At 44.2% G+C, this 12,454-nt stretch overlaps 1 protein-coding gene across 1 annotated transcript; it reads left to right on the top strand.

Annotated features, from left to right (window-relative positions):
- The first annotated feature begins 465 nt into the window (after window positions 1-465).
- PAQR9 (progestin and adipoQ receptor family member 9) lies at window positions 466-8,122 on the top strand. Its single transcript, XM_057366957.1, has one exon. The coding sequence runs from the start codon at window positions 564-566 to the stop codon at window positions 1,791-1,793; it is 1,230 nt and encodes a 409-aa protein (XP_057222940.1). The 5' UTR covers window positions 466-563; the 3' UTR covers window positions 1,794-8,122.
- Window positions 8,123-12,454: the final 4,332 nt, after the last annotated feature.

Below are 12,454 nucleotides of genomic sequence, written 5' to 3'. Positions count from 1 at the left end.
AAAGAAATCAGCTCTCAGCGGCCTCACCGAAGCACACATGACAGCCAGCCACCCAGCTGCCACCAGTCTCCTGACTGGGGACACTTCCCCGTCTGTCCCGCCGCCGGGGATCCCCCAGCCCCGCGGGGTCACCTCCCCTTTCYCGGGGCTCCAGCCAGGCTCCTGCCGCACGCGCGGGCGCAGACGCGCTCGGGAATGGGCGGGCGCCCCGGTGCCCCCTTTGTGCTTTTTACACCAGAACGGCCCCGCGGGCAGGGCCCCGCACCGAGCGGTACCGGTGCCAGCTGACCCTGCGCCCGGGAAGGGGTCCCGCGGCTCCGGGCCGGCCGCACGCCTCGCTGCGGGGGCTCTCACGGACCCGCCCCCCCCGCTGCGGCCGCATCAATCATTAACGGCGGCTCGGGTGTCCAGCGCCTCCCTCCCCGGGAAACCCTACCCGGGGCGGCGGGGGCGTCTCTTCCCGCGCCTCGGGAGCCCTGGATGCGCCGCCGGTTTCCAGTTACCGCGATGCCGGGCGGCGGGGCGGGAGGAGCCGCGGCGGTGCCGCCACTGCCCCTGCTGCAATGAGTGATGCTGCCGGGGGCGGCGGCGGGGGCGGCGGCGGGGGCGGAGAGGCGCAGAGCTACCGCGGATCCTCCGCCGGCGGCTGCGGGTGCAGCGGCTCTGCCTCGCCTCGGCGGCGAGGCGGCGGGCCCGGGGTCGGCCGGGGCAGCAGCAGCATGCCGGCGGGCGACGGGGACAAGGAGGAGGCGGCGCGGCCACCGCCGCCGCCTCGCCCTGCCGCCCTGCTGCGGTGGGACGAGGTGCCCGAGGACTTCGTGGAGTGTTTCATCCTCTCGGGCTACCGGCGGCTGCACTGCTCGGCTCAGGAGTGCCTGGCGTCGGTGCTGCAGCCCACCAACGAGACCCTCAAYTTCTGGACCCACTTCATCCCACTGCTGCTCTTCCTCAGTCGCTTCGGGCGGCTGTTGCTGCTGCGGGGCGCCGGGGATGTGCCCTTCCACCACCCGGCCCTGCTGCCCCTCTGGTGCTACGCCTCGGGGGTGCTGCTCACCTTCGCCATGAGCTGCACGGCCCATCTCTTCAGCTGCCTCTCCCCGCGCCTCCGCGCCACCTTCTTCTACCTGGACTACGCCTCCATCAGCTACTACGGCTTCGCCAGCACCGTGGCCTATTCCTACTACCTGCTGCCGGGGCTGAGCCTGCTGGACGCCGGCGCCATGAGCCGCTACGTGCAGCAGCGGCTGGGCTGGCAGCTGGACTGCAGCCTGCCCATCGCGGCCTACCGCGTGCTGGTGCTGCCCGTGGCGCTGGCGCTGGCCGTGGGCTGCACGGCCGCCTGTTGCCGCAGCCGCGCCGCGTGCTGCGCCTACCCCTTCGCCGTGCGCACCTTCGTGTTCGCCATGCCGCTCAGCATGGCCTGCCCCATCATGCTGGAGAGCCTCTTCTTCGACCTCCGCGCCCGCAACCCCACGCTCTTCGTCTACTTCTACCGCCGCTACTTCTGGCTGCTGGTGGCCGCCTTCTTCAACGTCAGCAAAATCCCCGAGCGGATCCAGCCGGGGCTCTTCGACATCGTGGGGCACAGCCATCAGCTTTTCCACATCTTCACCTTCCTCAGCATCTACGACCAGGTGCACTACGTGGAGGAGGGGCTGGCTGAGTTCCTCAAGGCACCCCTGGCTGTCCCCACCTACCTAGGCACCGTGGGGTATATGCTGCTCCTGACCGTCTGCCTTGCCGTGGTGGTCAGGAGGTTCCTCAACGTTGCAGACCTCTGCAAGCAGGACTGACCAGGCCGGCGATCCTCGAGACAGCGACCACCATGCCAGTGACCCTCGGGCTGGAGACCCTTGGGCTGATGACCTTCAGACTGGTCGGTGACCCTCAGACCAGACCCACCATGTCCTGAAGAAGCTGTGAAACCTGGGGGAAACACACCTGTGGAAGAGCCAGGTCCCTTTCATGGAGGTTTGCTGGAGAAAATGACCATGGCAGAACTGCTCGTGCTCTTTAAACTACTAGGTTACCAGGGGAAGCGGGCAAATGCTTACTGGTATGTTGCTGCTTAGAGTATAAGCTGAAATAACTTAGCTCTGCTATTAGGAAGAATGCATGAATGGTGAATGCCACTTACTAATTTCATAACAATTAGGTTTAAACTAGCTCTGTATATACATATATATTTATATATATAGCTATATATTTATTAGCTACATATATGTRTATATATATGTATACACCTGAAGACATTTGTGCAATGATTACTCAGAGACTTTTAATCAACTCCTATGTGAAATTTCCTAGCAGATTATGCACTGACATTAATTTTCCTCTCTGATAATGTAACAGGCCTTTGCAGCCACATTACTGGATTTTAAATGCAAACAAATCGATAGCTATCTATAGTTTCTAAGGTCTTGCAGCCTTTTCAGCCAGGGAACAATAGATTTAAGAGAGAGAGGAAAAAAAGCTGTGAATTATTACAGAATTACGAGTTGATGGAGAGACTTGAATTAGACAGACAGTGAGTGGTTGTTGTTGCCACTCGGATACTAAAATATAATAAAAGGATATGTAAAATAAGCAGAAAGGGGTCAAACTAGTTTGGAATGGGGGYGGGGGAAGAAGAAGGACACTGCATAATGGCATGGCTCTTCCCTCAGCACGTCAGGAGCATCTGTTGTGCTAAGGGGGTTGCTAAGGGGCCCCTTTATCTTCCGGGTAAATCACCCCCAAATCAGTCCTTTAGAGTCAAAGTCAGATGCCAGACTTTCTATAAACCCCTGCCAAGCTCGGTGGGAGTTCTGTGGATGTAAAGAGAGTAACTGATGCATGAGATCTTATTCTGGATCTTTTAAATAACTGTATAGAACTAGTTTCTATTGCTCTTTAATTAGAGCACCCTCAGATTTACCATCCTAAAATTAGTTGCAGAATAAGGTACTGCTAAACCTGAGTTCAGTACCTAAAATCTGGCTCTAGAAGTACTGGATACTGGCACTTTTTCATCGTTCCCACCTTTTCCTGTTCTGATTAGTTGTGGCTGCCGCTGGATGTGCTGAAGTTCTCTTTCAGAAGCTTTGGGGAAATTTAAAGACGAGAATTAGGAGGTGTTTTCCAAAGCAGTATCTTTTCAGAGTAACCCAGGTATTATCCTTGTCACACAACAGAGCCAAGTATAAATTGAACTTACTCTCTCAATACATTTTTGTAAACCATGTGCAGATTTTAAGCAGATGCATTTTGATTTTGCCTGACAGAACAAGTGCAATAATATTACACAAGGGGGTTACAAATCAAAGTTCAGGTGAGAAACTACTTGTGTAACCCATTGTCAAAAGAAGGGTGGTACTTCCTTAGGAAACCCTGGTGTCAGACTGCACAATAGCAGTAGCTCATTTACTCAGCTCCTATTGTAGAAGTGTATTTTTGCTTGGGTCTTTCCCATTTTTATGGACATGGCATCTGAATCCCAAGAAAATGTTTTCAGATCAGTCCTAGTCTTCTGGACAACAAAGTCCCCTTTTTTATAAATGGGAATATAGGAAGGCTTGTAACTAGGGATTATGAAGTCAAATCCTTAACATGGGCCAGAATCATGAGAGAAACCAATAAAAGGCTCTGTACTAACGTACCAGCTTTGTGAAAATTCCCCTATGGAAGTGCATAAGCTAAAAGAAAATTGCRCTCACTTAATTTTATCTTTTATCTCAACCCATTTGAAGTATAATGATTTGAATCTTTTAGATTCTCAGTGAACTATGAAAATTACCTAATAAAATGTACTCTTTGTCAGCCACAATTCTGCTGCTATATCATTTCTGGAAGGGTCAGATGTGGTCTGCTAAGGAGATTGGCTAGAATTATCTGAAGGAGCAGTTCCCAAACTGCGGCCTCTTGARTTATTACTGTTGGGCCATAAAGAACCTCGTGGTCCTGTGTGGGTGGCTGTGTTCTGTTTTCATTTGCCAACCTGCATTGAAAGAAAGTGGAAACTAAATGAAGTATTTTAAATTTTACATGTTTTCATTAACTTTTGTCATAAATGTAGCATTTATTCAGCTGCCAACAAAGCAGAAAATTATCTGCACCACTGGGAGAAGAGGCTGGTTCACAAAACTGTTACTCTCTGAAATGTGCTTTAATATTGTGAAAACCCTGAAAACTTACAATACACAGACAGCGAACCAAGACCTGCAACAATGCCATCCTATGAATTTCCACAACTGCAAAAAGAATCCAAAAATCTTTGAGATGGGCAGTATTCAAGTTAAAATAATAGAGGCATAGTAGTTAGAGCCCAATGACTCATCCAAGTTTCAAAACTAATTATGTAGAAAGGGTTTGCCTGGGAGATGCTGCTAGCACATCCAACCAGCAATTAAAAACTAAGAAATAAATCAGAAAGGCCAGGGACAGCCAACCTCAGCACTAGAAAACAGCTTAGAAACAAGCATCAGTAAAAGCCAAATATAAAAGACCAGGCTTTTAAAGCATACTATATAATGAATTATATTTGTGCTTGTCAGTCACAATGTAGAGGACATCTCAAGAGACAACGTCAAAAATGGCTGTTGCTAACTTGTAAAAATACATTTGATATTTGTAGTTAGGCGACACAGGGTCATCTATATATATCTCAAYGACAGATAACAGTATAAAGTTTGGATTGCAACCAACTGCGATTTTACTGGAATCTTGTTGCCGTTAAAAGAGTTGCCTGTGAGCCCGTCACACTGGAGATTTGGTACCTGCCTCTGATATTAAGCATATTGCTTCATTCAGAAGTTTCTGTTGGCAAATTGTTGAGGCACGTGTATGGGCCTGAGCACCTTATGGAATTATTTGTAATAAAAGTTGGTTGCGAGCACAACTCTCCGWGCCACTGTAAGCAGGCTGCTGAATCCAGAGTGAATGGCTACAGGGAGATGTGATTAGAATTTAGGAGTTCTAATTAATGGGGTTTTGTTTGTCTGTTTTTTGCTTAAAAATGTGGTACAAATTAAAAAGGTACAGTAATTGTGGAAAATATCTAGGGAAATGTTACCTGAGTGCCTGTGTTTATTCAGCAAAGGACGTGTATGTAGATAATTGTTCCATTTGCTGKGTCCAATGGACAGAACAAATCTGAGATAAAAATATTAAAACTGGAACAAGATGTCTATAATTGTAGTGCTTGAATTTGCTCACGCAGAAGTGAGTCAGCATTTGGGTGACTTGTAAAAGWGCGCAGGATAACTTTCTGGTGTGAAAGCACATATGACTGAACATGTGTAAGCATGTCCAGAGCTCAGAAAAGARATCTAACCTTCATACTAGATGCATAAGGACATCCTAGAAAACTAATTTTTTTGCAGAAGTACCTGTCATAATGTTTTTATAACTTGCCATAAGGTCTACACTGTGGACTTCACAGCTCATGTTTAAAACCAAAAAGGCTTTTTGGGCCTTTTGTAGTAGAATCTGTAGGGGGATGGGAGCCAAGGTGGGGACTGGAGCTCAAGGGAGTGGCCTGGAAATGCCTGGGTGTCTTTCTGTGTTTGGCCAGCACTGGCCTCCAGACTGACACACCTGTGCTAATGTGMAGTGACTGTTGCTGGGGCCACTTCCCAGAGTGTTAATGGCACAGACACCTCTCCTTGCAGTCAGCATGTGCCTACAACTGCAATCTACACACTGGTATCTATTCAGTAAGCCTGGCTTCTGGGCACTTCTGAATAGCCTGCGAGCTTCAAGCTCATTTTCGTGTAAGATTGATAAATGTGATCTGTAATCATTACTCAACGTGRTCTGTAATCATTACCCTGTGTTCTGTGGTGATACAGTATTTCTTCTGCAGTGGATTCATTTGAATGTCACTATTCAGGGTAWCTGTGAAGCTCTGAGCAGCTTCATTAGCAAGACTGGAATCTGCRGTCCGGAAACAAAGGGAAAGGTTTCATCTGCATGCTGCACTTGTAGAAATTTAGCCGTTAAAAGTAGAAATATGTTGGGTTTTTTTGCTAAAATGATAGTTCTGCTTAGTTGTCCAAGTGTTATGCTTATTATTTATTTGCTGAATCCAGCTACTTTGYTAGGTTTTTGTCAACAGTGCACCTGCAGAAAATGACAGTATGAAAGTTTTACTTCATGTTTAAGTAAACTCTCTGAGGCAGCACATTCATAGAGCATTATTGCACTAAACTCAGTTGATTACCATCCACATGCCTTACAGAAGCAAGTCATACCTGTAGTAATTGCCCAGATTAAACTGTTTTTCATTGCCTGTGAGAGTAAAGATRACCAAGTGGCCAGTAACAAGCGGAGGAGTCAGGCATTTCTGGGATTTTGTCCTTGCTTTGCTACTACCTGTTCTGTAATCTAGGGCAAGTTGTTTAAACTGTGTTCATTTTGAATGAATTTTAATTCATGTGAAACACTGGAATTGTACCAGGGTTGAATTTGACCCTCTGTGTCTCAGTTTCCGCATCTGTAAGATGGGGAGAATATACGTTACCTACCTCGCAGGGTTGCTCTGAAGACTAGTAAATGTTTGTAAAGCACTTAAAAATGCAAAGACCCTCCCAGGTGCTAAGAAGAAATACTACTGAACTCCAGCAGAGAGAATGTTATGTTTCCTCATCTCACAGGGAGAGGAACATGAAYGTTTCCAGATCATGAACTCTTGGGACAAACCCTTGTCATTGCCATACTCCTAGGATGTTCACATCCTGTCCTTTGGAGCTGATGGCAGAATTTCCACTGGCTTCARGTGGGGGGCAATCAATACCTAGGCAGTATTAAACAGGCTGACTAAATGTTTAAGGATCAGGAGTAAAGAGAAAACACACATGACTTACATACTCTTTTCTTCAGAAATTCTCACTGGTAACTTGCACTGAGGAGCATTGTAACACTCACAGGAGGCCTCGTTGTTCATTTGGCCATGGATTGTATTCCAGTTAATGAGAAACAATGGAGCAGGATTTCCCATCAGTGTCTGTAAGGCTATGATTATGTCTCAGTTGCCATTGGGAATTTCAATCTATATCAAGCTACTTCTTATCAGAGTAAAGACCTGAAATAAATGAAGTTTTTAAGTAAAAATATGTAATCATTTGAGAACATAAAATTATATTGATMAAACAACTTTCCTCTTTTTCCCTCCTATTCTCCAAAACCAACAGCATGGAGTTAATGCTATGACTGAGTGAAATGTGAACTTGGATATTCTGGCCACATATATGTACTCTGCCAAGGAGCCCTGAATAATCTTCCTGCTAACCCATTCTGCCCATTAACTGGAAGGGCTGATATTAAAAGCACCACTGAGTAGAGGACCATATTTTTAAGAGCTGTTCTAGCTGGCAGCAGTAGCCGAGGAGAAAAAAAAAAAAGGACACCAAAGGGTTTGAGTGGTTAGTCTAAACCTGTACCTTTAGGAATTCTCCCAATATCCAACTTATTCCTAGCTTCTGTTAGACACCTCTGAGTCAGGGCTGTGTAACCAACACCCAAGTTACAGCTGAGCCTTTAATCTCTTCTCCTCAGATGAGATGCAAGATGGTAGTGTCACATGCACTGAGAGACACAGACCTCCATTCAAGACACTTAGAGTCTTGGAGCTGGGTGTGGAATAAAGTTAAATCATTTTCACATCTTGCTTAGACAGATGCTGCTTCATTCCACTGAATTCAGTAATTATTGACCAAGACAAAGGAAGCAGGCTTTTGCTTAAAGTTGCCTGTAAGGAAACACCACCAGCAGACTTCTGCTTTCAGGGCAATTGCTTCCTGGGCCATACTCAGAACATGGAGGATTCTGAAGTAGGGCTTTGCTTTTTCRTGGGAATGCCTTAGTATTTGTGGTTGTAGCTGGGGGTTAATAGTACAGAGGAACAGTTTATAGCAAGTCAATTCTGTCTGCTAGAGATTCAAGCACGTTTTAGTAGGAGGTATCATGTTTAAAGGGGCTGTGCATGCAATGAACAAAAGTGTGAATTTTGTGTGGTTCTGTTGGGAGGGTTTGAAAATTTACTCTTTGTACACTTTTGGATGCTGACTACTGTATATGTAATGACTATGCATTTTTAGCAAAAAAAAAAAGGTGTGATCTATAAATAAAGTTGATTCTGAGTACATTTTTGTACGCATTTATAAAGGTTTTTTTCATTTCTTAGTGTAACTTACTGTGACACCTGTAGGATCAGAAATGTGTTGAATGTAGTTACCTTCAAATACAGATGTTGTTATCATGAGTACAAGAACTCTRTGTTCTTGTATAGGGGTGTTGGTATCTGAGGAAACCCTGTACTGGCAAAAGTATCATTGTCATTTTGTTGTCTTTTTTATTTCAAAGCAATAAAATAGCATTCTTTGCCAYTTTAGTTCTCCAATATCTATGCTAACTAATTCATGATAGACATCCCTGTTACACTAAGGTCTAAGATATGAACATGCTGGAGGAAAAATATCACAAAACTGATGAAGCCAGTGTTGATGGCAAAAGCCTGAGCAGAATGGTAAGCAACAGAAGTTACAGCTGCTAGGACAGGTAATTAATTTATTGTGGTCAGTACCTCAGACTTCGGCTCTGGTGGTTCCTTAGTTATAATTACTAGAAATCTGAAGGTAATCTACATTTTGTTACCATGACATCACTTCTCTGACAAATGATCCTAAAAGGACAGTATTTGAGGAGAGACAAAGGAACATCTGGCACACAACAATTACCTTCAGCTTTTATTCGCTCATCATAAGATCATGTAAGGTTAGCAGGATCTGTGAGTGGAGATGCAACTCATTAAAAATTAAAAAGCTGGTAAGAATATAGAGMAAACTGGTAGTAATGTTAAGGCTAAATCTTGGTTGCAGTGATGAGTGCCTTTGGGGCAGACACTAGAGATGCACTTTCTGTATCAGAAACCYTCTACTACAAGGCAGATTTCTTATGAAGAGTGGCAGTGTGCTTCTGTTAGTGGGGAGCTGGAAATACTTCTCTTTCCAGGGAGCACAGCCTTTGGGTACATGATGCATGCTTTACAGAAGCAAAACAACCATGTCACACAGCCTTTTTGGAGAGGAAGTAATTTTATAGTTTTGTAATTTGAGTGTCTCCTGCCTCCAAGATCTAATCCTTTCATGTCCCCCCTGAATAAAGAGACATGAAAATACAGTTTTCTTTCATTTTTGGTGTTAAGCATAATTTCCATTATTATCCTCTGTTTGCAAGAAAATGTCTATTTTCTCTTTCTCTCCTCTGCTATCTTGAGAAACTCAGCAATGTCACATGTACAAGAAGAAAAACCTTGACTTTCTCCCCCCACCTCTTTATATGCTGGGCTTTTCACATCCACAGTCCTGGGGCTATGGAATTAAATCACTGGCACTCGCGAGTGTTCCAAAATCTCAGCTTTTCTTTTTAGCAGCACTTGGAAAAACAACTATGAAATGTCAGTGGGGTGGATAACAAGCAGCAGTATCTGCAGCCCTCAAAATAATATAAATAATGAGCAAAAGGTAAACATGTCCCTGGAGCAGCTTCTCTGACACCCTTGTACACACAGCTCATTATTCCAAATTTAGTGACGCTCATAAGCACATGCTTAACTTTAATAGGACTATATGTTTATCTTTGTTCATTGACAGGGGTGAACTTTTCCTTGTGGTTAAGTGTGCTATAGAAGCGGAGCCCTAATGAGCAGACAGTGCCAGGGAAATGCTGCCAGCAAGTGTCTGGCACAGCAGATTCTGCCATTCAGCCCTAAGGCAGTGTCCTACTCTCCAGTTCCAGACTCACATTCCCTCCTCAGCCATAGCACTTTAAAGCATTCTCCTTTCAGGTCATCGTCTGAAAGATTTTAATACAAAACAAAGAGCAAAATACCTATGTATAGCTAGAAATTCACCAACTTAGTTAAGAAATAAAGCTGCAAATTTTCCATTTGTACCAATTACAAGATCAAAGCATTGTTTCTTGTAGTCTAGTAGAAAACCATAACCTGTAGAGAAACAGTTTGGAACAGTAAGTAACCAGAATCACTGAGCATTGAAAATATATATTCATTAGCCAACATAGTTAAAAAGAATWTTTCTTTCTGTATAATATAGACTSAAAAATTAAACAGAGCAGTCCAATATTCTATTAAGAACACCTTTGTCCCTAGCAATAGAACACATCCCTTCAAACTATAACTATTCTGTCCCAACAGAGGCATGCCATCTCCTTTATTCTCAAGTTCAGATGTACTTTGGACAATAAAAAAATAACTTGACTTAACTGTGTTCAGTAAAACACAGAGAATCGAGAGTATACAGGAGTGGGAAACCTGYTCAAATGCAATATTCAGGTTGTTAAATGAATATCACTTGAAGTCCCAGCTGGCTTAGCACTTGGCAGCCGTATCACCTCAGAGGGAATATACAGCCAGTATATGTTCAAATTTGCATCTACTGAGGTGGTCATTATCCCAAAGATTACAGTGAATTGAAACAATGAATGGAAAATAGTCCATACCTCTATTATAGTTGATCTGTGATGAGTATATTCTTGTATTCAGGTATAAGGCTCAATTACATACAGGGTAAATATGTTCAAACGGCAACATTTGTAAGAGTTAGTGGGGCCCCACATACTTTGTTTGAGGTCTCCAGCTGTTACCAAAAACACATCTTAAAAATCTTTCTTATTAAAGGGGGGGGGAAGTAAAATTTACCTTGCAGAATTTTAAAAAATTATTGATTTTGACCTTGCTGGCAGTGTTTTACATGGGTTTGCACAAAACAAATGAACTGGTGGACTTACAAATATTACTTAGTGAAGTAATCACTGCTTTCTCTTCTGAAAGTCACAGTGACTTTCTGCAGGCAGAGTTACAGAAGATCCACAGTGAATCTGGTCCTCTTCCCTCTACAAAAGTTGTGGCTTGGAGTGCTAGTCCTCGATGGAAAGTTCACCTAGCAGTATCCAACACACTTCATTGCTGCTTTCAAATAACCCCAAGGAATGTTATTCATTAGCCAAATACGCACATATAGCTAACAAATAATTATGATCTTCATGTTMTGGAATTGTCATGATTTCTAGTTTCAGTGTCAGGACAAAGCTGCCAGGTATGTCCCAGACATGAGTGACTTCCAACTTATTACTCAACACTCCTTGTTTCAAAAGCCATTTCAGTTCCCTGCTAGCTCATGAATGAAACAATCTGCAACAAACAGGCTGGTAAGTGAAGTCTCTATGGTGACAACTTCCCATGTGCACTATAATAGGTCAGCAGTAGCACGGTTCCCTTCACGAGTGATTCCTGAGCTAAATTCACAAACAAGCACCAGACTCAATTCTCTTCCCTTGGCATTTAGCCCAGAAGGCTCAAACAGGCTGGAGAAAAATTCTGACTTGTGAAAAAGCTCTTTTACCCTCCTGTTCCCTAATCACTTCCCTGTGTGTAGTACTGGCACAGAGGATGCAGCAGGAATGCAGTGTGGCACAGCACATCTCTGTGCTGCACCAGTCCATCCGTGGCACAGAGCCATATGATCCCACCAGGGCTGCTCCCACACACGAGTCCAGGCAGCCTGAGAACCAGGCAGTGACAGCCCTGCCTGCCTGCTGTGCCAAGTGAACCTCAGAATAAAGAGATTCAGGCCTGCAGCTCAGAAGAAAGTTCTGCAACATTAGTCTGTGCCCAGCAGACCAGTGGAGAACACTGAGGTCAACCAGCAGGAGTTTCCTAGACAAGATGTGGTCTCACTCAGTTTTAAGACAACAAAACCTCCATTTTCTAAGTTGCCATCAATGATAAATGATACAGAGAATTTTCTGTTCCCCTGAAGGTGTTGGATAGAGCTTAAAGGCTAAATGGAAAAAAAAGATAAAGGGGTGTCAAAGTATGAAYACAGGAGGATAAACATGGCTGGAACAAGTGGAGAAACAGATAAAAAGGACTGTATCGGTTTTTTTGCAAGTCATGTAACAAAGAAGTAACAGCACATGCCCAAACAAAAAGTTCAAGGGAAAGTCACCTTTAATATCAAAGCATTCAGTGAATACAACCACCATAGACGCCTTTTATGACTCTCCAGGACCATAAAAAGACTTCYAGTAGGAGGTGAATAYATACAAATTAGTTCTAGGAAAGTAATGTTTATGTATTAAATAAGAAGCACGTTTTAATGAATATGTATGATTATGATGGATGAATGCCTTGTTGTAAAGTCTCACAACACACACAGAATAAAAAACATGGATCCTGTGCAGATGAAGAATGCCTACTTTTTAATTGTGTTGGAGAGTTTATTCTGGACGACTTCAGTATCTTCATTGCTCTGAAGTCTCAAGAGTTTGATTGAATCCTCAATTCCACCAGTTTGAAATTAATAAAACGAAATAAATTACTCACATATTTTGAAAAATACCGGGTAATTCAGGTTATTTTAWTCTGCGCCACACATGCACAGGAGCAGAGCGGTGT

This window comes from Malurus melanocephalus, unplaced genomic scaffold (genome assembly GCF_030028575.1).
Source record: "Malurus melanocephalus ecotype Western Australia unplaced genomic scaffold, MMel_1.1 scaffold_73, whole genome shotgun sequence".
Classification (NCBI taxonomy): domain Eukaryota; kingdom Metazoa; phylum Chordata; class Aves; order Passeriformes; family Maluridae; genus Malurus; species Malurus melanocephalus.
Note: the sequence above shows the minus strand (reverse complement) of the source record. Positions and strands in the feature narration are given on the sequence as shown.